General features: G+C 40.1%; 1 protein-coding gene across 7 annotated transcripts in view; it reads left to right on the top strand.

Moving 5' to 3' along the window:
• Positions 1–24,118, top strand: part of CENPI (centromere protein I) — a 71,780-nt gene extending 47,662 nt beyond the window's left edge. For 6 of the 7 annotated variants that reach the window (XM_007992278.3, XM_037988948.2, XM_007992273.3 and 3 more), the window contains 6 exons: positions 2,777–2,912; positions 3,870–3,994; positions 5,490–5,538; positions 5,670–5,888; positions 19,200–19,241; positions 20,498–24,118. In XM_007992278.3, the coding sequence (XP_007990469.1) occupies positions 2,777–2,912; positions 3,870–3,994; positions 5,490–5,538; positions 5,670–5,888; positions 19,200–19,241; positions 20,498–20,632 (706 nt within the window). In that variant the 3' untranslated portion in view covers positions 20,633–24,118. The remainder of the gene's footprint in view (positions 1–2,776; positions 2,913–3,869; positions 3,995–5,489; positions 5,539–5,669; positions 5,889–19,199; positions 19,242–20,497) is intronic. The other variant, XM_073013528.1, reaches the window with a different exon arrangement.
• Positions 24,119–26,619: the final 2,501 nt, after the last annotated feature.

Raw genomic sequence — 26,619 nt, 5'->3', positions numbered from 1 at the left:
TTCTTATATAAATGGAGATACATGTGGATAATTTTGCTTGCCATATCAATATTTGGCATTATATAGTATAGCTCAAGTTTTCAGTAATTCTTTTTATTTAGTAAATATAGGTATAATGCCCTATTTTTGTCATGTAACCATATGCTGTATCACTGTCAAAAAGGGAGTAAATTGTAGTTATATATCATAAAAAGAGAAGGGTAGAAAACTTCTCAACAGTGGTTCTCAAAGGGGGCCATTTCTGGTTGTCACAGTGACTGGGAAGAGGTTGCAACCATCATTTAGTATGTGGAAGATGGGGATGCTCAATGTGCTCCAGTGGGTGGGAAGTAGGAGGCAGTCCTGAACAGTGAATTGTTTCATCCAAAATGCCAATAGTGTCTTGTGGAGAAACACTTCAAAAGAGGCTGTGCTGAGCAATCGTCATTGTTTCAAATTATTTCAGACACAGTTGCCAAGTGCTACCAAAAATCATAGTTAAGATACAGTTATGCCTGTAATCCCAGCACTTTGAAAGACTGAGGCCAGCGGATCACTTGAGGTCAGGAGTTCCAGACCAGCCTGGCCAACGTGGTGAAACCTTGTCTCTAGTAAAAATACAAAAGTTAGCTGGGTGTGGTGGTGCATGCCTGCAATCCCAGCTACTCAGACTGAGGCACGAGAATTGCTTGAACCTGGGAGAAGGAGGTTGCAGTGAGCTGAGATTGTGCCACTGCACTCCAGCCTGGGCGACAGAGTGAGACTCCATCTCAAAAAAAAAAAAAAAAAAAAGGATAGAGTTTTGCAAATAGCCAGCTGGCTATGTGTAGTTGCTCACCTATTTGAATGGTCTCCTGATCCTTCCTTGATTGCCTTGGCACTGAATTATCGTGGTGGGCAGTAGTAGAGTTATTATCATCTCTGAAACTCTAAGATTATACATGTTCTTTTCCTTATGCATAACCATTGTTAACTACCTAGATAGGAGGGCAAAGCTATGAAATCAGATTTGTAAGTCTTTTCCTAATCCATTTAACATTGTCAAAGATTGAAGGACAGTGGTGAGTAGATGGATGGATTGAACAAATACCCATATATGCTGTAAGAGACTCCATTCATTGATCTGGGGAGAATATAAAATAGCCAGATCTGCTTTTTTACTAGAAGAATAAAAGATGCCAAAAATTTTGCTGATTCGCTTTTAGGGTTGAATTGAACTCAAGTGAAAAAAAAAAAAATACAATATATATATATTGTATTTTTTTTTTTTTTTTTTTTGAGATGGAGTCTCACTCTGTTGCCCAGGCCAGGCTGGAGTGCAATGGCATGATCTTGGCTCACTGCAACTTCCACCTCCTGGGTTCAAGGGATTCTCCTGCCTCAGCCTCCCTAGTAACTGGGATTATAGGTGTGCACCACCATACCTGGCTAATTTTTGTGTTTTTAGTAGAGATGGGGTTTCACCATGTTGGCCAGGCTGGTCTTAAACTCTCGACCTCAGGTGATCCACCTGCCTCGGCCTCCCAAAGTGCTGGGATTACAGGCGTGGGCCACTGACCCCAGCCAAATTCAAGTGAAAATATGTTTAATAGCATTTTAGCTCAGGAATTAAGGCAAAACTGAGTTTTGATTTGTGTACTGTAGTTTTCCTTCGATCTGTGTTGCAATGTTACAGTATAGGAAATGATTCCTAAAGTCATTTTAATGTTTATTCCTTTAAATCACTTTTGATTTGGTTGGGATAAATTAGTTCTCATTTTTTCTAGTTTACTGTATCATTTTGTTCATTTTCACATTTTATCCTGAATTTTTTTGTTTTTTTTGTTTTTTTTTTTGAGACAGAGTCTTGCTCTGTTGCTCAGGCTGGAGTGCAGTGGCATGATCTTGGCTTACTGCAACCTCCACCTCCCGAAGCGATTCTCCTGGCCCAACTTCCCGAGTAACTGGGATTATAGGCACCCACCATTACACCTGGCTAATTTTTGTATTTTTAGTAGAGACAGGGTTTCACCATGTTGGCTAGGCTGGTCTCGAACTCCTGACCTCAAGTGATCCAACTGCCTTGGCCTCCCAAAGTGCTGGGATTACAGGTGTGAGCCACTGCACCTGGCTTGAATTTTTTTTTTTTTTTTAAACAGAGCCTTGCTCTGTTGCTCAGGCTAGAGTGCGGTAGTGCAATCTCGCTCACTGCAACCTTTGCTTCCCAGGCTCAAGTGATCCTCCCACCTCAGCCTCTTGAGTAGTTGGAACCAGAGGCATGCGCCACCACCTCACTTAATTTTTGTATGTTTTGTAAAGACGGGGTTTTTGCCATGTTGCCCAGGATGGTCTCAAACCCCTGTATTCAAGAGAGCCCCCCACCTTCGCCTCCCTAAGTGCTGGAATTATAGGCGTGAGCCACTGTGCCTGGCCCTGAATTTTTCATGTCACTTTTATGTGAACTTTTTTTCCCCACTTAACTTTTAATGGAATACCTATTTTTCTAATGGTTTTTATATATCTCACTTGAGAATTTTCATATCTGCTTGGAGCTTAATACTTTATTTCTCTGGTATTTGCTAGTAGAGTCTGATTGCTTAGAATGTTCTATGAATTCATCTTAATGGTTCCCTGGAGGGCTAAGTGTAGTTTTGTGATTAATCACTGTGATTTTTTTAAAAAGTGAATTATACATTGGAGCACTGATAGTTTTTAAAATCTTCACCAACTTTTTGCTTTATATTATTTAGCTTTGGCTTGGAAATTGTGAACACTATTGCTACTCTGTATCTGAATGTTATGTGGTTTCTTATTGCAGAGAGACAACTTTGGGTGGATCCATGAACTCTGTGTCTAAACTGATCCACTATGTAGGGTGGTTATCCACTACTGCAATGCGCTTGGAGAGCAACAGTACTTTCTTGCTGCACTTTATTTTGGATTTCTATGAGAAGGTAGTACACATTACATTTTCCCCATTTGGCTTTTTGTGAAGGCTGTCCACTTTACTGGCTTATTATTTAAATTTTATGTACAACCATTAAGGTGGGCTATGATCTTATTAGCATCATTAAAATAACCTCACATTTTGAAGTTCATGATTATTTTCTCCCCAGAATAACTCACTTTCATAAACAAAGTGGAAAAACAAATGCCTTTATTTAGGGCCAGGTACCACTACACTGACCTGTGTTAATACTGGCCCTAGAGAGAAGTCTATCGTTAGCATTATTTTTTGTTCATCCCGTTCCCAACCCTGGCAGAAACCAAAAATATCTTGTTGTTTCTTCAGATCTCCATTTCTACCTTTCAACTGCCTTACTTCTCTTGCTACCTAGTACCCTTTTATTGTTTTATAGTATATGACCTGGACAGAACTATAGGTTGGTGCAAAAGTAATTGCAGTTTTTGCCATTGAAAACAATAGCAATAACCACAATTACTTTTGCACCAATTTAATATTATCCATGAAGTATCCATTATAGTCTCACTTTTCCCAGCTTCCTCTCTTTACTAATACCTAGTTGTCTTGTGTTATGCATTTGCTTAGAAGCATGCTCCTTTGTTTTCTAGGTTGACAGCTAACTCATATGATAAGTAAGTATTATGGGACTTAAGGAGAAAGAAATACTTCCTTAATCTACCCTGTCCCCCTAACTTTAAGACCTTTCCCCGCCAAAAAATGAAAGATTTGAGTAATGGCCTTCTGGAAATAATCCTCTATAGTGTGGTTGATGTTTGGTGAAGTATATTTTAAGCAAGCTTGTAGTTACTTGTTTATTTAGGAGTTAGGCATGTCCAAAGCTAATGTTATATTATTGCTTATCTTATACTGATGATTCTTTGGGTGAACTTAGTTGAGGAGTTCTGGGGAATACTCTATATACTGATGTTATCATTCTTCCTCCAAGGTGTGTGACATATATATAAATTATAACCTTCCGTTAGTGGTGTTGTTTCCTCCTGGGATCTTCTATTCTGCACTCCTCAGCCTGGATACCAGCATCCTGAACCAGCTGTGTTTTATCATGCACAGGTACAAAGCCTTTTTACCATTTTATGAAACAATGTATTATAATTCTCTCTTCCTCTTTCAGCTATAATACAATAAATATTCCTACTCGTCTTCTGCCAGGGCCTCTGGAAATCAGAAATGTGGCTTGCTTTTGGACATGACCTTCCAATATGAGGCCATGGTAGCCGTGTTGTTTTTAACTCCTCCACTGCTGTGGCTACGAAATAAAAAAAAAATTCATAGTTAAGGACTTGTTGTGCAATGGTACTGTTGCACTCAGCGTTGTTCATTCTAATTGCTGTGTCTTCAGGAAAAATTAGTCATTTGGTGATAATTGCTTTGAGTGTTTGTAGCTTCTCTGGTAAAAATAACATTTTCTGGGAGATAAGGGGAGCTATTGCCAATTATGTGAAACTATAAGTATTATTTCTGGTCTCCTCTAATTCTTTCACTTGTGGACTGAAATTAGTTTCTTCAGTCCATAAGTGTAGACTTTTTTTTTTGTGACGGAGTTTCGCTCTTATCACTCAAGTGCAGTGACATAATCTCGGCTCACTGCAACCTCTGCCTCCCGGGTTCAAGCAATTCTCCCCCTCAGCCTCCCGAGTAGCTGGGATTACAGGCGACTGCCACCACTGCCACCACGCCTGGCTAATTTTTTGTATTTTTCGTAGAGCAGGGTTTCACCATGTTGGCCAGGCTTGTCTCGAACTCCTGACCTCAGGTGATCCACCCACCTTGGCCTCCCAAAGTGCTGGGGTTACAGGCATGAGCCACCATGCTCAGCTTAGTGTAGACCTTGTTGGCATAACTTGTAGGACTGTGTCAAGGTTAAAATGTTTAAAAACTAATTAGTTGTTAATAGTTCTCAGACAAGAATTTCCCCTTTATCCTTTCTGCTGCACCTTTTTTTTTTTACATTAGGAAAATATATTCTATATCAGTGACTGCTTTTGAGCCTCTATTAATTTTTTTTTTATTATTTTACTTTAAGTTCTGGGATACATGTGCAGAACGTGCAGGTTTGTTACGTAGGTATACATGTGCCATGGTGGTTTGCTGCACCTATGAACCCATCATCTAGGTTTTAAGACCTGCATGCATTAGGTATTTGTCTTAATGCTCTTCCTCCCCTTGCCCCCCACCCCCTGGCAGGCCCCAGTGTGTGATGTTCTCCTCCCTGTGTCCATGTGTTCTCATCATTCAACTCCCATTTATGAGTGAGAATTCTATTAAATTTTTAATAGTGAAACATTGAAAGCATTTTTCATTGCTTATTTTTTATTTAGTCAAGTATACAACTTAAGTATACAATTTATTGAGCCTCTATTAATTTTCACTTGAGGAGAATGTACCACAAAAGGATAAAATCCTTAACTAGACCACTGGATATTTGTGTATATGCATATTTGCATATATTTACATTTAAAATGTATTTTTTTTTAATTTTACCATTTCAAAGGCATTATATTCAAAGTCATGTTAAATGTTTCATTCTGTTTGTTTTTTCTGTTAGGTATCGTAAAAATTTGACTGCTGCAAAGAAAAATGAGTTGGTACAAAAGGTATGAATAAGAAAGCTCTGTGTTAAATCACTGTTGTTTAAAAATTAAGTCTAGATATTTATGACCTGATGGGAATAAGAAGGAAAGGGAGAATAGGTGATAGTGACAATTTTTTATTTCTTTCCCATTAGACAAAATCAGAGTTCAATTTCAGCAGCAAGACTTATCAAGAATTTAATCACTATTTGACATCAATGGTTGGTTGCCTGTGGACGTCTAAACCCTTTGGGAAAGGAATATATATTGACCCTGAAATCCTAGAAAAAACTGGAGTGACTGAATATAAAAACAGTTTAAATGTAATCCATCATCCTTCTTTCTTGAGTTATGCTGTTTCCTTTTTGCTGCAGGTAAGGGTATTTAAAGAATTTTTAGATTTTGTATTGTAATACTGTGATGGCGGATATAGGAAATGCCATAAATTTAATGTGTCTGAATTGTAAGACACGTGTTTAGTAATTTTTTTTTAAGTAACAACTAAATTTTGGGCATTGTGCTAGGCTCTGAGATTCCAGTTAATTTAAGTAAGTTTCTGTCCTCTAAGAGAGCTTGGGCTTGTAGCAGAGATAGGCTTGTAAACAAATTAATACAGTGTGGCAAAATGAGAAAAGGTTCAGTTGTAAGAAGGATGGGGGAGTGATTAGTCCAGTCCTGCCTGGGTAGAGGTGGTGCTATGTAAGGAAAGGCTTCATAGATGTGGAAGCTCTCATAAAATCCTTCTAGACAAGATAGAAAATGTAGGCTAGATGATAGTACAATTAGAGTTAGAATCTTAGTCAAAGACTGCTGATTTAATGGATTGATATCAATGGAGGAGGGTTTATGTTTGTGTGTATCCTTTTAGGACTTAATTCTCAGCCCTGTCACTTTCAACATTATGTGTGTGTGACATGGAGAGGAACTCAAATGGTAGTATCTGAAATGCATGGATGAGACAACAGGGTGGAATTACAAATAACCTGAAAGAAGTTGGACTCAGGATTCCCTTAACAGACCGGAACATTGAGAAATCTAACAAAATGAAAAAAAAGTGTGCAGGGTGCAGGAGATATTCATTGAATAAATTTTAATATACGTATACAATGAACCAGGCACTATAGTGAGTAAGACCCTCTGAGTGTTGTCGTCAGAGAGCTTAACATCTAGTCAGGGAAGCAGTCATTAAACAGACATCTTAGAAAAAACAATAATGAGTGACATAATAGGAGAAAGTACAGAGATGAAAAAATATAAAGGGGCGCTAAGTTCAAGATTTGCAGAAATGATGCTGATTGGAATTTTGAAGCGTGAACATGAGCTTGTCAAGATAGGAACAGTTTGAGGAAAAGTGCAAAGATGCAGAGCAAATATAGAACAGAAGTCAGCAAACTTTTCTTGTAGAGGGCCAGATTGTAAATATTTTAGATTTTACAGGCCACATGGTCTGTGTCAAGAGTACTCAACTTTATCATTGTAGCATGAAAGCAACTGTAGACAAAGCATAAACAAATGGTTATAGTTGTATTCCAGTAAAAAATTTATTTACAAAGCCAGGTGTTGAGCTAGAGTTTTGGTCTTGGACCGTGGTTGGATGACCCCTATGTTAGAGCTTGTCATGTTTGAGGAACATGAGGTAGAATTGTAGGGCTAGAGCGGTGATTCTACACTGACTGAGCAGCAGAGTTGTCAGTGGTGCTTTTTTTTTTTTTTTTTGAGATGGAGTCTCGCTCTTTTGCCCAGGTGAGAGTACAGTGGTGCAATCTTGGCTCACTGCAACCTCTGCCTCCCAAGATCAAGCGATTCTCCTGCCTCAGCCTTCCGAATAGCTGGGATTACAAGTGCCCGCCACCATGCCTGGCTAATTTTTATATTTTTAGTAGAGACAGGGTTTCACCATGTTAGCCAGGGTGGTCTTGAACTCCTGACTTCAGGTGATCTGCCTGCCTTGGTCTCCCAAAGTGCTGAGATTATAGGCATGAGCCACTGCGCCCAGCCAGTGGTGCTTTTTCTTTTTTTTTTTTTTTTTTTTTTTTGAGACGGAGTCTTGCTCTGCCGCCCAGGCTGGAGTGCAGTGGCCGGATCTCAGCTCACTGCAAGCTCTGCCTCCCGGGTTCACGCCATTCTCCTGCCTCAGCCTCCTGAGTAGCTGGGACTACAGGCGCCTGCCACCTCGCCCGGCTAGTTTTTTGCATTTTTTAGTAGAGACGGGGTTTCACCGTGTTAGCCAGGATGGTCTTGATCTCCTGACCTCGTGATCCGCCCGTCTCGGCCTCCCAAAGTGCTGGGATTACAGGCTTGAGCCACCGCGCCCGGCCTCAGTGGTGCTTTTTCAAAGTGTACATCCTTAGCTGCTCCCATGCTGAGACTCTGATTTAATAACTCTAGGGTGACATTCAGGACCCACCTTTTAAATAGTTCTGATATACAACAAGAGTTGAGAGCCACTGGGCTAGACTATAACATGGTAGATGAGGTTTTGAAATGCAGTCAAGGACTAGATGCTGAGGAAAATAATACATAAGCCTCTGAAACCATATTGATTGATTTGAATATTTGAGTAAGAATTATATTTTTTAACTACATAGAAGAATTTCAGAGACTATAGTATAGTGATTTTCTGATATTTCTTCTTGTCCTTTTCTCTTTTCTTACCTTCATAATAACTTATCGTACAATATACAAAAACCTGTGTCAAATTAATAATATTCATATTACTACTAACATGAGGCTACTAGATGAAATTTTAAATGTTTGCAGGTCTTTTTCCCCCTGGACTAAATCCTCCTGCAAATGTAAGGTGCACATACTGTATTTTACATGCAGTTAGGTATATTTGTTATTTCTGTTTGTTTTCATGTTTTACAGATTGCCTTATTTTTCTTTTTAAGACAAGGTGTCATTCTCACTCTCTGTCCCCCAGGATGGAGTGCACTGTCACAATCTCGGCTCACTACAGCCTTGACCTCGGGGGCTCAAGTGATCCTCCCATCTCTGCCTTCTGAGTAGCTGGGACTACAGGCGTGTGCCAACGCTCCTGGCTAGTTTTTTCATATTTGTAGGGATGGAGTTTCGCCATGTTGCCCAGGCTGGTCTCAAACTCCTGAGTTCAAGCGAGATGCCTGCCTCAGTCTCCCAAAGTGCTGGAATTAAAGGTGTGCACCACTGTGCCTGGCTACTTTTTGTTTTTAGATTTTATTTTGAAATATGTAAAAATTTACATAATTCTATACTATGAAAATCTCTCTTCTGTCCTTTCCTCTTCCATCTTTTACCATCTTCTGCATTGAGATAACCATTTCTATTGCTTTTTGTTTTTTCCATCCATGTTTCCTTTCTTTAAACTTAGTAAGCATTGTTTTATAATCTGTATTTGATAATTCCATCTTCTGAAGTTTTTGAATGTCTGTTTCTGTTCCCTGCTTTTTTTTTCTCTTGTGCTTCTTCCTCATACTGCTTTGTTTCTTTGTGTGCTCGGTTATCTTTGACCATGTGCTGGATACTTGGACTATTATTTTGTAGAAATAATTTGAACACTGAAATGATATCTTTCTGCACAGAGGACTTGCCTTTGCTTCTTACTGGTACCCAGTGGTGCTCTTTGTCTGGCACTACCCTAATCCAAGTTCTGTGTCTGAGATTCCCTGAACTATAGGAGGTCAGACTGCAAGCTTGTAAGAGGACTAATTTACTTCTGGTTATGTCTTACCTTGAAAGTATAGCCCATTGGGTTTCCAAGTTTAAAGTGGGGCATGATTTATAAGAGTTCCCAATTTTGGAAAACCCTGTGCTCTGAATTTAATTACCTTAGTTCTTTGAGGCCGTGGAAGTACAGTTCACTTTGGTAGCAAATTCCTCTGGATTGGCAAATTCCCTCAGGCCAAAAGTGATTTTAAGTATTAGACTGACTTCTTTGGGTTATCATCTTCTATATTTTGGCCTTGTAACTCCTTACCGTAGCATTAGCACCTTGTTACTTAAAAAAAAAAAAATCTACCTTTTGTTATGGAAAAGTGTCAAACATAACAAAGGTAGAATAGCATGATGAGGCCAGGCACGGGGTGGCTCACGCCTGTAATTGTAGCAGTTTGGGAGGCCAAGGCAGGCAGATCACTTGAGGTCAGTAGTTTGAGACCAGCCTGGCCAACATGGCAAAACCCAATCTCTACTAAAAGTACAAAAAATTAGCCAGGCGTTGTGGCACGTGCCTGTAGTCCCAGCTACTCAGGAAGCTGAGACAGGAGAATCACTTGAACCCAGGAGGCAGAGGTTGCAGTGAGCCGAGATGGCATCACTGCACTCCAGCCCAGGTGACAGAGCAAGACTCCATCGCAAAAAAAACAAAAAACAAAACACAAGAACAACAAAAAACAAATACACAGTTCAATGGCTTTTAGTTTAGTCATAGAACTGTGCATCCATCACTATCATCAATTTTAGAACATTTTCATTATTCCCAAAAGAAACATCACACCCCTTAGCTATCATTCCCCATGGCCTCCCACCTCCCAGTCTTAAGCAAACACTAATCTACTTTATATATCTATGTATTTGCCTGTTCTAGAAGTTCCTTTTTTTTGAGACGGAGTCTCGCTCTGCTGCCCAGGCTGGAGTGCAATGACGCAATCTCGGCTCACTGCAACCTCTGCCTCCCGGGTTCAAGCTATTCTCCTGCCTCAGCCCCCCAATAGCTGGGATGACAGGCGTGTGCCACCATGCCTGGCTAATTTTTTTGTATTTTTAGTAGAGACGGAGTTTCACCATGTTGGTCAGGCTGGTCTCGAACTGCTGACCTCGTGATCCACCCACCTCGGCCTCCCAAAGTGCTGGGATTACAGGCGTGACCCACCCGGCCCAGCCTCTAGAAGTTTCAAATCAATGAAATCATACAATATGTGGTCTTCTGTGACTGGCTTCTTTCTTTTCTTTTTTGAGACAGAGTCTTGCTCTGTCGCCTGGGCTGGAGTGCAGTGGTACCATTCCGGCTTACTGCAACCTCTGCCTCCTCGGTTCAAGCGATTCTCCTGCCTTAGCCTCCTGAGGCACTTGCCACCATGCCCAGCTAATTTTTTGTATTTTTAGTAGAGACAGGGTTTCACTATGTTGGCTAGGCTGGTCTCTAACTCCTGACCTCAGGTAATCTGCTCAGCCTCCCATAGTGCTGGGATTACAGGCATGAGCCACAGTGCCCGGCCTGGCTTCTTTCACTTAGCATAATGTTTTCAGCATTCAGCTGTCTTATAGCATGTATCAGTACTTTGGTTTTACTGATAAATAATATTGCTTTGATAGATATGACACATTTTATTCATTTATCAATTGATGGACATTTTTGTTGTTTTCACTTTTTGGTGATTGTGAATAAGTATTCTTGTAAAAGGTTTTGTGTGGACATATGTTTTCATTTCTCTTGGGTGTATATACCTTGGGTATATATACTTAAGAGTGGGAATACTAGATCATATGGTAACTCTATGTTTAACCACTGGAAGAACTTCCAGACTGTTTTCCAAAGTGGCAGCACCATTTTACATTCCCATCAGCAGTATGTGAGAGTTCCATTTTCTCCACCTCTTTCCTAACACTTTTTATGTTTGTTTTTTTTTTTGTTTTGTTTTGTTTTTTGGTTCTAGCCATCCTGGATGTGTGAAGTGGTATTTCATTGTGGTATTGATTTGCATTTCCATGGTAGCTATTGATGTTTAGCATCTTTTCATGTGCTTATTGATCATTTATATATTTTCTTTGGAGAAATTCTATTCAGACTGTTTGCTCATTTAAACTTTTTTTTTTTTTTAAGTTTTTTAGTTTCTTACTTTTTTTTTTTTCTTTTTGAGATGGTCGTTCGGTAGCTCAGGATGGAGGGTAGTGGCACAATCACAACTTACTGCAGCCTCGAACTCCAGAGCTCAATTGATCCTCCCACTTCAGCCTCCTGAGTAGCTGGGACTACAAGTGCACACCACCACTCCTGACTCATTTTTTGTAGACAGGGTTTCACCATATTGCCCAGGCTGGTCTGGAACTCCTGGGCTCAAATGGTCCATCCGGGTTGGCCTCCCAGAGTGCTGGGATTACAGATGTGAGCCACCACACCTGGCCCTTTGCTCATTTTTCAATGAGTTTATTTGTGATTTTATTATCAAGTTATAATAGTTCTTTTATATTCTAGATACAAATTCTTTATCAAATATGTAATTTGCAAAAGTTGTCTCCAATTTTGTGGGTTGTCTTTACTTTTTTGTTAATGTCTTTTGATTTACAAAAGTTTTTAATTTTGATGAAATGAAATTTCACTTTTTTTTCCTATTGCTTATGCTTTTGTTGTCAGAGCTTAAGAAATCACTGCCTGACCCAAGGTTATAAAGATTTACTCCTCTGTTATGTCTGAGAATTTTATAGTTTTAACTCTTATATTTGGGTTTTTTAAATCGATTTTATCTCTTGTATATGTTGTGATTTAAGTATACAACTTCATTTTTGTGTGTGTGAGTACACAAATGCACCCACACCATTTGTTGAAAAGGCTACTCTTTCCCATTAAAATGTCTTGGCACCCTTGTCTAAAATCAATGGACCATAGATGTATGGACTCTTAATTCTATTTTATGGATCTATATGTCTATCCTTATGCCAGTAAATGCTGTCTTGATTAGTATAGCTTTGTAGTAAGATTTGAAATCAGGAAATATGAGTTCCCCAACTTGTTCTTCTTCTTCAAGATTGTTTTGGCTATTCTTGGTTCCTTGAAATTCCATATGAATTTTAGAACCAGCTTATTAATTTCTATAAAGAATCGAGGCCAGGCACAGTGGCTTACACCTGTAATCCTAGCACTTTGGGAGACTGAGATGGGTGGACCACCTGAGGTCAAGAGTTTGGGACCAGACTGGCCAACATGGTGAAATGTTGGCCATTTCTCTACTAAAAGCACAAAAATTAGCCAGGCGTAGTGGCACATGCCTGTAATCCCAGCTACCAGCTACTCAAGAGGCTGAGGTGGGAGAATCACTTGAACCCGGGGAGCGGAGGTTGCAGTGAGCTGAGATTGCGCCACTTCACTCCAGCCTGGGTGAAAGAGCAAAACTCTGTCTCAAAAAAAAAGAATCCAGCTACTATTCTGATAGATAATGGCTTGTAATCTGTAGAAATTTGGGTAGTATTGCCATCCTAATAATATTCTTCCAATGCATGAACATCGTATGTCGTTCCATTTATGTAGGTCTTCAGTTTTTTTCAACAATATTTTGCAGTTTTCAGATTATAAATTTTATACTTCTTTGGTAAAATTTATTCCTAAGTATTGTGTTTTTTGATGTTATCATAAATGGAATATTTTTCTTGATTTCAGTTTTGGATTGCTTATTGCTATTATATAGAAATGCAATTGATCTGCATCCATATATTGATCTTATATCTCATAATGTTGTTGAACTCATTTATTAGTTTTTATAGCTTTTTGGTATATTCCTTAGGATTTTCCACATACAAGATTATGTCTTCTGCAAATAGAGATAGTTTTGTTTTTTCCTTTTAAATTTGAATGCCTTTTCTTTGTCTTGCCTAATTGTACTGCCTAGAACCTCAGGTACTATGTCGAATAAAATGGCAAGAATGGCCACTTAATCGCAGGGAGAAACATTTCACTTTGTCGTTTGTCAGGTTGGGGAACTGCCCTTCTATTTCTAGTTTGTTGAATGGTGTTTTTTGGTGGTATCTCGTTCTTCTTGCCCAGACTGGAATGCAGTGGTGCAGTCTTGGCTCACTGCAACCTCCACCTCCTGGGTTCAAGCAATTCTCTTGCCTCAGTGTCCCAAGTAGCTGGGATTATAGGCACCTGCCACCACGCCTGGCTAATTTTTGTATTTTTAGTAGAGATGGGGTTTTACCATGTTGGCCAGGCTAGTCTCGAACTCCTGACCTCAGGTGATCTGCCCACCTCGGCCTCCCAAAGTGCTGGGATTACAGATGTGAGCCACCACGCCTGGCCGAATGTTTTTTTTTTTATTATGAATGGGTGTTAGATGTTGTGAAACGATTTTTCTGCATCTATAAACATGGTTTTGTGGTTTTTGTCCTCTATTCTACTGATATGGTATATTATATTAATTGAGGTTCAGATGTTTAACCAACTTTGCATTCTTAGAATAAATCCTGTTTGGTGATGGATAACAATTCCCTTTTACACATTACTGGGTACTTTTTTTTTTGTAACCCTCTATAGCACACAGGCTTACTAAATTCAGGAAGGGCAACCAAAAACTCTTTTTACAAGTCTTATAGATTCTTGGAAACAAACAGATTTGACTATTGAATAAAAAATGTTAAAGCATATAAGTGACCAGTTTAGTTTGGAAAATAGCTCAGGCTAGATTGTCATGTAAGACTTTTATGAGGTAATGTTGAACTTCATAAAGACAAGTGAGTCAAGTGCAGCCATACATAATTGTAATGATAATAATTATTATGATGGTACTAATGTTTTGCCTTGCCTTTGTTTAATAACTTACCCTCTTTTTTTTTTTTTTTTTGAGACAGAGTTTCACTCTCGTCACCCAGGCTGGAGTGGAATGGCACGATCTTGGCTTACTGCAACCTCTGCCTCCTGGGTTCAAGTAATTCTCCTGTCTCAGCCTCCTGAGTAGCTGGGATTATAGGTACCCGCCACCACACCCAGCTAATTTTTGTGTTTTTAGTAGAGATGGGTTTCACCATGTTGGTTAGGCTGGTCTCGAACTCCTGACCTCAGGTGGTCCTCCCTCCTCGGCCTCCCTAAGTGCTGGGATTACAGGTGTGAGCCACCGCTCCTGCCTTATCCTCTTTTTTTAAGTACCACAATATACATTGACTCTTTGATTATCAAAGCAGTCCTGTAAGGTTGTAAGTTTAGGCACCATTATTCCCATCTGAAAGGGGAAGGAATAGCCTCAGGAAGATTGATTTATTGCTAAAAGGGAAAAATAATTAACAATTATTTATTTGTTTATTTATGTATTTATTATTTTTCAATGTTTTATTTCCATAGGTTTTTGGGGAACAGGTGGTATTTGGTTACATGAGTAAGTTATTTAGTGGTGATTTGTGAGATTTTGGTGCACACATCACCCGAGCAGTATACACTGAACCCAATTTGTAGTCTTTTATCCCTCACTCCCTTCCCACCCTTTCCCCGAGTCCCCAGAGTCCATTGTGTCATTCTTATGCCCTTGCATCCTCATAGCTTAGCTCCCACTTATGAGTGAGAACATACAATGTTTTTTTTTTTCCATTCCTGAGTTACTTCACTTAGAATAATAGTCTCCAATCCCATCTAGATTGCTGCAAATGCCATTAATTAATTCATTTTTATGGCTGAGTAGTATTTCATCGTATATATATGCCACAGTTTATTTACCCACTCATTCATTGATGGGTGTTTGGGTTAGTTCCACATTTTTGCAATTGCAAGTTCTGCTGCTATAAACATGCATGCACAAGTGCCTTTTTTTGGTATAATGACTTCTTTTCCTCTGGGTAGATACCCAGTAGTGGGATTGCTGGATCAAATGGTAGTTCTACTTTTAGTTCTTTAAGGAATCTCCACACTGTTTTCCATAGTAGTTGTACTAGTTTACATTCCCATCAGCAGTGTAGAAGGGTTCCCTTTTCACCGCATCCATGCCAACATCTATTATTTTTTCATTTTATTTTTATTATGGCCAGGAATTAACAATTATTGAAGACTTGTGACTTGCCAGACTTGGCCTATAATGTACATATATGTATTAGGCCTCAAAACTAGGTGTCACCATCCCTGTTTTACAGGAGAGGAAGCTGAACTCAAAGAGGTGGAGTAAATTGACCCTGGATCAGTGACAAGCAAGAGAGGACACTGGGGCCATGCACTGTGATTCATGCTTGTAATCCCAGCACTTTGGGAGGCTAAGGTGGGAGGATTGCTTGAGCCCAGGAGTTTGAGACCAGCCTTGGCAATATAGTGTGATGCTGTCTTTACATAAAAACTTAGCTTGGTTTGGTGGCATGCACCTGTGCTCTCAGTTACTTGGGAAGTTGAGGTGGGAGAATCACATGAGCCTAGGAAGTCAAGGTTGCTGTGAGCTGTGATTGCTCCATTGAACTCTAGCCTGGGTGACAGAGTGAGACCTTGTCTCAAAAACAAAAAGGGACATTGTTTTTCTTTTTCTTTTTTTTTTTTTTTTTGATTGTTTTTTTTAATTTGGGGTATTTATATGATATTTTGATACAGCATACAATATGTAATGATCAAGTTAGAGTAAATGGGATATCTATTAATTCAAACACTTATCATTTTTCCATGTTAAGAATATCCCAAATCTCTTCTAGCCACTTTGAAATATACAATAAATTATTACTTATAGTCACACTACTGTGATATTAAACACTAGAACGTATTCCTTCTATCTAACGTATTTTGGACCCATTAACCAACCTCTCTTCACACCTGTCCCCCACCCCCTTCTCCTAGCCTCCGGTGACCATCATTCTACTCTCTACCTCCATGAGATCCACTTTTTTAGCTCCCACATATGTGTGAGAACATGCAATGTTTGTCTTTCTGTGCTTGGCTTATTTCATTTACCATAATGTACTCCACTTCCAACCACATAGCCACAAATGACAGAATTTCATTATTTTGTATGGTTGAATAATATCCCATTGTATATATCTACCACATTATCCATTCATTTGTCGATGGATACATTATTGGTAGTTTAAAAGGAATAGCATGGAATCTGTAAATTGCTTTGGGCAGTATGGCTTTTTTTTTTTTTCTTCCGAAAAAAAAAAAAAAAAAGTGTCTCGCTCTGTCACCCGGGCTGGAGTGCAATGGCGCAATCTCAGCTCACCACAACCTCCTCCTCCCAGGTTCTAATGATTCTCCTGCCTCCGCCTCCCGAGTAGCTGGGATTACAGGCATGTGCCACCACCCCCGGCTAATTTTTGTATTTTTAGTAGGGATGGGGTTTTGCCATGTTGGTCAGACTGGTCTTGAACTCCTGACCTCAAGCGATCCACCCGCCTAGGCCTCCCAAAAGTGCTGGGATTATAGGCATGAGCCACTGTGCCCGGCCAATAGATATCACTTTGGCTTCTTTTTGGAGTATGGGGTTATAAGAAGAAGCCCGAGTGGGAACAGGAATACCCATTAGGTGGCTATTGCTGAAGTCTAGACAACAGATATTGATAGTGATTTGTATCCAAGGGGTAGTAATGGAAATTGACAGAAATTGACTGATTTGAGGTATATTGCAGTGGTAGAACAGATGGGACTTGATGATAGTTTGATTGGAAGTGGGAATGAGAAAATGACTTGTTTTTTTCTCTTGAGACGGAGTATCCCTCTGTCGCTCAGGCTGGAGTGCAGTGTGCGATCTCGGCTCACTGCAAGCTCTGCCTCCTGGGTTCACGCCATTCTCCTGCCTCAGTCTCCCGAGTAGCTGGGACTACAGGTGCCCGCCACCATGCCTGGCTAATTTTTTGTATTTTTTAGTAGAGATGGGGTTTCACCGTGTTAGCCAGGATGGTCTTGATCTCCTGACCTCGTGATCTGCCCTCCTCGGCCTCCCAAAGTGCTAAGATCACAGGCGTGAGCCACCGCGCCTGGCCTTTTTTTTCTTTTGAGACAGAGTTTCGCTCTTGTTGCCCAGGTTGAAGTGCAATGACATGATTTCGGCTCTCTGAAACCTCCGCCTCCCGAGTTCAAGTGATTTTCCTGCCTCGGCCTCCCAAGTAGCTGGAATTACAGGCGCCCGCTACCGTGTCCAACTAATTTTTTTGTATTTTTAGTAGAGATGGGTTTTCACCATGTTAACCAGGCTGGTCTTGAACTCCTGACCTCAGGTGATCCGCCTGCCTCGGCCTCCCAAAGTGTTGGGATTACAGGCGTGAGCCACCGCGCCCGGCTGACTTTTTGGTTTTTTGACTTGAACAGTTGAGTTGGTGGTAGTTCCATTTATTATTAAGAGGAATACTGATGAGAGAACAGGAGAGGTTATTTTGTTTTGTGAGGAGGACAATTTGAGAATCAAGTTCTGTTTGACCTGCTTAAATTTGAGATGCTTGTTAGACATCCAAGAAAAAAATGTAAGTGGACAGTTGGAGCTTGGTGTTCAGAAGAAATGTTCAAGCTAGAAAAATAAATAGAATATGGAATTCATCAGTGAGTAGTATATTCATCAATTTCAAAAACTTTTTTTTTCATTTTCCTGCTCCTAAGAGATCAAATACATCGTGTGATCATTGTCAGTCAGGTAGGAATAATGGCATATTTGTCATTTGCTATTGGAGTGTGCACAGGCAGACTGCCAGAATCAGACTTTGCAGGATGAATGCCAGCAGCTTGGGGAAAAAATCTGGAGACAATATTGGAGCATTGTTGTAATCCTCAAAAACCCAATGATTTGGAGGGAGGGAGGGCAGAAGCAGTGATTCATACTTGTTATGGACTTTCCTGAAGCAGAAGCCAAAAGTAGTTAGCTTTATATAATTGAGACCCCAGCACCATTAGCTTTTAGTTCTTTTTTTTTTTTTTTTTGATGGAGTCTTGCTCTGTTGCCCAGGCTGGGGTTCAGTGGCATGATCTCGGCTCACTGCAACCTCCGCCTCCCAGGTTCAAGCAATTCTCCCGCCTCAGCCTCCCGAGTAGCTGGAATTACAGGTGCATGCCACCATGCCCGGCTAATTTTTGTATTTTTTTTTTTTTTTTTAGTAGAGACGGGGCTTCACCACGTTGGCCCGGCTGGTCTCAAACTTCTGACCTTGTGATCCACCTTCCTCGGCCTCCCAAAGTGCTGGGATTATAGGCATAAGCCACCATGCCCGGCCTAGCTTTTAGTTCTTTTAAGAAATGCGTTGTATGTTTCCAGTAGCCAAGAGAGGACTTTGAATGTTCCCACAGCAAAGAAATAATGTTTACAGTGATAGATATGCTAATTACCATGGTTTGATCATTAAACAATGTATACACATATTGAAACATTGCATTGTACCACATAGATATGTACAATTATTATGTGTCAGTAAAAAGAGAAAAGAAATGGTACGTAACCAACACTATGGGACAGAGGATGATGTGGTGTGAAAAAATACAGACATCCCACAACTCAGAGGAGTTGTACTCTGAATAGAGGGATTGTACTCCGAATATGAAGTTTTAGAAGTACTTTCACCAGTTTATTTTGTTTATATTTACTATCTTATGTTTATAAAATGATATATGATATAAACCTGCCTACATAAAACAACTATTTTAATCATTCTAACAATTCTGTTAAAAAGGCATTCATTGTGTTATACATAGTTTATTTATTTGAATAGAGACAAGGTCTCATGTTGACCAGGCTGATCTCGAACTCCTGGTCTCAAGAGATCTGCCCGACTTGGCCTCCCAAAGTGTTGAGATTACAGGTGTGAGCCACTGTACCCGGCCTGTTATAAATAGTTTAGAAGTTTTAACTTAGCAATAATTTTTAAAATATTATTTCTTAAAGCTGATGGATATTTGAAAGGAATCCAAAAGTGATGGTAGGACTAGAACTTTGCAAATGAGCAAGTGAAGTGCCATCTTAATTTTCTGATGATTTGTACTAACCAAGTATTTCTATCCCCATATCTCCCCACTTCTTTTTTGTTTTGTTTTGTTTTTTTGTTTGTTTGTTTTTAAGGAAAGCCCAGAAGAAAGGACAGTAAACGTGAGCTCTATTCAGGTAAATAAATTTACTTTCATCATGTTGAGGGATTTCATACAGCTTAATTTCATCAAGAGAATTTATGCCTTTCCTTTTTTCCAAACCTTAAGCCTGCTGCCTCCACAAAATCAAAATGAAGTGTTTGCCTTCCAAATTCATTCCAATGACTTTAATGTGAATTTATTGGCACTTATTCTTTCTAGTCTTATCTAGAATATAACTCTTGATAGTTACAGTTGCATATATATAAAGTGTGACTGTAATGAGACTGCTGTAACAAAACCGTACATAGGCCGGGCATTGTGGCTCATTCCTGCAATCCCAGCACTTGGGGAGGTCGAGGCAGGAGGATCCCTTGAGGCCTGGATTTTTTTTTTTTTTTTTTTTTTTTTTTTTTTTTTTTTTTTTTTGAGAAGGAGTCTTCCTCTGTCCCCCAGGCTGGAGTGCGGTGGTGTAATCTCAGCTCACTGCAACCACTGCCTCCCGGGTTCAAGCGATTCTCCTGCCTCAGCCTCCTGAGAAGCTGGGATTACAGGTGTGTACCACCATGCCTGGCTAATTTTTGTTTTTTCAGTAGAGAAGATGTTTCTCCCTGTTGGCCAGCTGGTCTCGAACTCCTGACCTCAAGTGATCTACCCGCCTTGGCCTCCCAAAGTGCTGGGATTATGGACATGAGCCCCCGCACCCGGAGTCCTGGAATTTGAGATCATCCTGGTCAATGTAGCAAGACCATGCCTGTACTAAAATTTTAAAAAATTAGCCAGGCATAGTGGCTTATGCCTGTGGTCCCAGCTACTCGGGAGGCTGAGGCAGGAGGATTGCTTGAGGCTAGGAAGTCGGGGCTACAGCGAGCTGTGATCACTGCTGCATTCCAGCTTGGGCAACAAACAGAGCAAAACCCTATCTCAAAAAATAAAAAAACAAACCATATATAATTATCTCATTATCAAAAACTGCTATTTACATATTTAATATAGGCAGTAATGTAATAATATCGGCTCCTATGTTATCTCCTAGAGTGTGAGAATGATGACACATTTCCATTGCGTAGTACTTAAATTTTTTTGCCAACATAATAAAATGGATGTTTAGCCCTTGGAATTGGGTACTTTCTGGTTTAAATGTTACTTAGTGACTGAGCTCATTTTCCCCCGGAACTAATTTTGATATGTGCATGCAGGATGCTGCAAACTCTTCCTAGGGAAAGAGAAGGAAATAGAGAAAAAGCATAGTAAAATATTTGATAAGTAATTTTCCTTTTTCTGTGCCTGCAGGGAAAGAAATGGAGCTGGTATTTGGACTATTTATTTTCACAGGGGTTACAAGGCTTGAAACTTTTTATAAGAAGTAGTGTTCATCATTCTTCCGTTCCCAGAGCAGAGGGCATAAACTACAACAATCAATATTAAATGAATGTTGACATAAACTGAGCATACTGGGCAAAACTCCCTCCTCATTGCTAGAGCAAAATGGCTCACCTTGAGTTCCCATTTTCATTTCACTAACAGATTGCCATCCTCAAGGAGTACTCAGACTGGCCTTCTGTTCATGGCTTAGGAGAGCCTTGGTGTGGCTAACTGATTTTTAAAGATTTAGATTTTTTTTAGCCTACCAGTGAAAAATGGACCCCTTCATCATCAGGCTCTGCTTTCTACCAAATTATACATGAAAAGACACATCTGTTTTGTGGTAGGATTTTTTCACATTTTGGGGTACTATGAGCTGCATTGATGGAAGACAGCAGGCAATATGTGGTGACAGTTAATTCACAGGCATAAACATGCAAAATACTTTGCTGCCTCTGGGGATATTGTCATTTCTCTTACTGTGAACAACAGCACTAGCACCAAGTTAACAGGATGCAACATGTATGACTCTAAAAGCCCTAAGTAGTTGGTAACTTCCTGGGCCTTCAATCATAGCAATTTGATGAGGGAAGGAAGGGAAGAGGATTTGTTGGGTAATCAAGACATTCCTGTATATGTCTGATTTCATGGAACTGGTCTATTTTGTTTGTGTGTATTGTATATGTATATGTGTATGTGTGTGTCTGTAGCTTCAGTTTTTAAGTGTTAAGGACTAAATAAACTAACTGAAATTTTACTTTTAGAAGGAATTCTGAAGTTTAAAAAAAATAATAATAGCTAGAATATCTTGCTGAAAATGTACTATAAAATTTTGCCTGCTGGGCGTGGTGGCTTACGCCTATAATCCCAGCACTTTGGGAGGCCAAGTTGGGTGGATCATGAGGTCAGGAGTTTGAGATGAGGCTGACCAATATGGTAAAACCCCATCTCTACTAAAAATACAAAAAATTCGCCGGGCATGGTGGCATGTGCCCACAGCCCCAGCTACTCAGGAGGCTGAGGCAGGAGGATCGCTTGAACCCGGGAGGCGGAGGTTGCAGTGAGCCAAGATCGCGCCACTGCACTCCGGCCTGGGCGACAGTGCGAGACTCTGTCTCAAAAAAAAAAAAAAAAATTTACCTCAATTTGAGAAGAATCAAGCTGAATTAATTTTTGTCTTTAAGGATGCATACTTGGGGTTCCTTTTTTTTCCCCCATTTAAAAAAAAACAAACCCTAAACTATATTATTGGATGGTGTTCAGACTAGAAATCCCATTCATCCATTGACTCATTTATTGATTCAATAAATATTTATTGAGCTCCTTACTCTGTGCCAGGTACTCTTCTGTGTGCTGGTTATGCAGTTGTGACCAATACAAAGTACCTGGGGCTTTTTTTGTTTTTGTTTTTTGAGATGGAGTCTCGCTCTGTTGCCTAGTCTGGAGTGCAGTGGCATGATCTTGGCTCACTGCAACCTCTACTTTCTGGTTCAAGCGATTCTCCTGCCTCAGCCTCGCAAGTAGCTGGGATTACAGGTGCCAGCCACCACGCCCAGCTAAGTTTTGTATTTTTAGTAGAGACAGAGTTCCGTCATGTTGATCAGGCTGGTCTCGAACTCTTGATCTCAAGTGATCCACCGGCCTTGGCCTCCCAAAGTGTTGGGATTAGAGGTATGAACCATTGCACCCAGCCCAAAGTACCTGTTTTTATGGAGTTTACATTCCAATGGAGAAGACAGACAATAACATATATCAAATGCTATAAAGAAAGGGCAGGGAATAGGGATAGAATGTGTTGAATTTTGTCAAATGCTTTTTTTGTATCTTTTGAGATTATCATATGGCTTTTGCCCTTCATTCTGTTAACATGATATATCATGTTTACTGATTTGTGTATATTGAATCATCTTTGTATCCCGGGATGAATCCCATTGGGACAGAATGTGGAGAGGGTTGAAGCTTTAGATAAGATGGTTTAGGAAAGCCTGTTTGAAGAGATGACATATGCAGAGGCCCCAATGAAGGAAGCTTATGAGCCATATAAATATTTGGGGAAAGAGCATTCTGGACAAAGGTAAAAAACAAGTGGAAAGGCCCTAAAATGTTAACTTGCTTGGCATGTTTGAGGAACAACAAAGAGGCCAGTAAGGTTACAGCATAGTGATTAAGAGAGAAGGATGGTAAGAAGTGACATAAGAAAGCCAGGTCCTTGGCCGGGCGCGGTGGCTCAAGCCTGTAATCCCAGCACTTTGGGAGGCCGAGACGGGCGGATCACGAGGTCAGGAGATCGAGACCATCCTGGCTAACACGGTGAAACCCCGTCTCTACTAAAAAATACAAAAAATTAGCCGGGCGAGGTGGCGGGCGCCTGTAGTCCCAGCTACTCGGGAGGCTGAGGCAGGAGAATGGCGTAAACCCGGGAGGCGGACCTTGCAGTGAGCTGAGATCCGGCCACTGCACTCCAACCTGGGCCACAGAACGAGACTCCGTCTTAAAAAAAAAAAAAAAAAAAAAGAAAGCCAGGTCCTTATAGCCTGGCGTGGATATGTAAATGGGAAGCAATTAGATTGAGAAGAGGAGTGACATAATTTGATTTACCTTTATGAAATATGGAGCTACAATGCTAAGGTTAGAGTGAAGAAGATTAAAGAGAAAATCAGAGACTGGTTAGGTTTTTATAGTGTTCTAGGTAACAGTTTTGGACTAGTGTGATAAATGTTGAGGTGGGAGGGGTTAGAGGTTGGATTCAGGACTCTGTTTTGTAAATAGAGAAGATAATGTCTGCTGATGGCTTGGATATGAGGAGGAAGAAGGAGAGGAGTAAAGGATGACTCAGATTTTTGACCTGTCAATTGGGTGAACTATGAAATTCTGAGAAGTGTACTGGAGAAGGGACAGGTTTGGAGGAATGTGGAATCAAATTCTGTTTTGGCTATGTTAGGTTGGAAATGCCGTGTAGGCAATTGGATATCCAAGTCTGGACTTCAGAGTACTATTTGGGACTGGAAAATTAATTTGAGAGTCATTAGGGAATAACCATGACTTTGGATGAGATCACCTAGTACATCTAGAGAAGAGAAGGTGGCAAAAGACAGAGACCTAAGGTATGCCAGCATTGAGAAGCAGAGAAGAAGAGGAACCAGCAAAAGACTGAGAAGGACCCACCAGTGACCTAGAAGAAAAATCAGGAGGCTGATATTCTGGAAGCCACCAGAAGAAAATGTTTCACAAAAGGAAGGTAGTATTGAATGGTGTGGAATGTTGCCTGTATACCTGGAAAAAAGCAACTTTGGCTGCTTTTTTAAGTAAATGTGATAGTTTGTACTGCAAATAACTTTCCATATTGCTTTTCAATCATGATATTTTGGTCCTTAAAATCATGTAGAACTTTCCATTGTGAGAAGGAATTTGATTATTTTATCATTAAAGAAACTTTTATAAACTTAAATTTATGAAAAATAATTTTTCCCTTAGGTTTGTCTTTTTGTTCAATAATGATTCCCTGGGTATCTTTTTTCCCCACAAATAAAATACTTAGATATACCTGGATACCTTTTTTTGTGCATATTTCTCTTTTAACTTTTGTTTGTTTGTTTGTTTTTGTTGTTGTTGTTGAGATGGAGTCTCACTCTGTCACCAGGCTGGAGTGCAGCGGTGCAATCTCAGCTTACTGCAACCTCTGCCTCCCGGGTTCAAGCAATTCTCCTGCCTCAGCCTCCCGAGTAGCTGGGACTACAGGCACGTGCCACCATGCCCAGCTAATTTTTGTATTTTTGGTAGAGATGGAGTTTCATCATGTTGGCCAGGATGGTCTTGAACTCTTGACCTTGGGATCCGCCCGTCTCGGCCTCCTGAAGTGCTGGGATTACAGGCATGAACCACCGCTCCCAGCCCTCTTTTAATTTTTTAACTCACTTTAGATTATATGGCAGTGCAAATAAGCCAAATATAGTTATCTGAAAAAATATTTTTTGAAGATTCTTCATGGCAAAAACCGTAATACTTAAATAAAGAATAGCTATTTTGCTTTGGTACAAAACATGTCGAGAAGATAAAAGAAATGGAAAATTTGGTTTATTATTGCAGTTGTAAAAAAGTATTTTCTTTACCCAGTATTTGTGTAGAATTGGTGACATTATTATTGACCTAATGTTCAATATTAAAGAATACTAAAGTTGCTATTAGAGTTCTAACATTTTTTTCCTTTTTTTTCCTTTTTTTTTTTTTTTTTTTTTGAAACGGAGTCTTACCCTGTCACCAGGCTGGAGTGCAGTGGCGCGATCTCGGCTAACTGCAACCTCTGACCCTGGTTCAAGTGATTCTCCTGCCTCAGCCTCCTAAAGCTGGGATTACAGGCACATGCCACCACACCCAGCTAATTTTTGTGTTTTTAGTAGAGACGGGGTTCCACCATGTTGGCCAGGATGGTCTCAATCTCATGACCTTGTGATCCGCCCGCCATGGCCTCCGGAAGTGCTGGGATTACAGGCGTGAGCCACCACACCCAGCCCATTTTTTTCCTTTTTATTATACTTCCTCCTTCCTTTTGATCTTGGGGTTGATCTGGAAAGAAAAGTAAGGCTATGGTGTCACACATAACTTTTATTAGCATAGTAGAATTGTTTACTAGAAAAGTTATTCTCTGTAATTTTTACTGAGATAATTTGCATTTATTATAATTTACCTTCATGGGCAAACAGATTGCTTGAGCCTTTTTGGACAAAATGCAAAAAGTATGAATGAATGAGCATGTATTTAATAGACTGACATCCTGGCCATTTATGAGTACTCCAGCTTTGGATATAATGACACCTACGAAATTGAACAGGACTGATTTTTTTGCGTTGTATGTTGCCCTTGCATCCGTTTGTATGCAACTTACTGTTACCTGGGGTAATAAGGTTAAACATAGTATATAATTTTTTAAAATTAACCATTAATTCCAGCTTTTAAAAATTAGAAATGAATCATTTTTGCATTTATAATCAGCTTCATGGACTAAGTTAAATTCCCAAACTTGATTACCACTTTCTGCATAATCAACTGAAAATTGGAATGTGGGGGACCTCTGGGTGGCACTGCGAAGAATTCAATGGAACTTCTTCTCAGGGAAATACCTGTTTCATTGGTTAAAATTAGCAAAGGCAATCATTCAAAGTATCTGGAGAGTGAGCAGAAGATTCACAAAATTGAAACTCAACTTATTCAAAATTGACAGAACTCAATAATAGTGGAAGTCATAACAACTGAACTAGAGACTGCACTCATTTTCCCACCCAAATTCATGTTGCAGAAGAGCTATTGTTATGCAAGAAGTATTCCAGTGGGCATGGTCCAAGGTAGAACTCCCATCTCCTCCAGATACTGCTCCATAATACAGAGGCTCTGCCAAGGGAGGGGGTCAGTGCAAGCCTTAAAAACTGGCAAGACCCTGGCCCTTCCTGAGAGGCCTGACTTTATTTGGCCTGTGGAGCAACTTATGGCTAAGAATTGCCCAAAAGAATAGGATAACCAGTTAGCAATATGTGGAGACTAACAGCATGGTACAATACCTGTAGAGGAAGACAAGCCAGAAGTTTAAAAGGGAGATCAGAAAAAGAGCAAAGGAGGCCTTGCTAAAATCATGGTCATATTTGGTGATATGGAAAAGTGTACACATACATAAATCTGCATTCTCTCAGAAGCAACTGAAGAAGGCATTGCTTTGCTAGTAGTTCCTGACTAAATGTGAGACAAAATTATAAACTCCCTGAAGTGTAAAAGCAGTCTCCAAGCTACAGAGCAAACAGTAAAGAATGGAAACCTTATTGGGGCCGGGCATGGTGGCTCACGCCTGTAATCCCAGCACTTTGGGAGGCTGAGGCAGGTGGATCCCTTAGGGCAGGAGTTCGAGACCAGCCTAGCTAACATGGCGAAACCCCGTCTCTACTAAAAATGCAAAAATTAGCTGAGCGTGGTGGTGTGTACCTGTAATCCCAGCTACTAGGGAGGCTGAGGCAGGAGAATTGCTTGAACCCAGGAGGCGGAAGTTGCAGTGAGCCAAGATTGCC

The sequence above is a fragment of the Chlorocebus sabaeus genome, chromosome X (genome assembly GCF_047675955.1).
Source record: "Chlorocebus sabaeus isolate Y175 chromosome X, mChlSab1.0.hap1, whole genome shotgun sequence".
Classification (NCBI taxonomy): Eukaryota; Metazoa; Chordata; class Mammalia; order Primates; family Cercopithecidae; genus Chlorocebus; species Chlorocebus sabaeus.
This window is presented reverse-complemented; position numbering and strand designations above follow the sequence as displayed.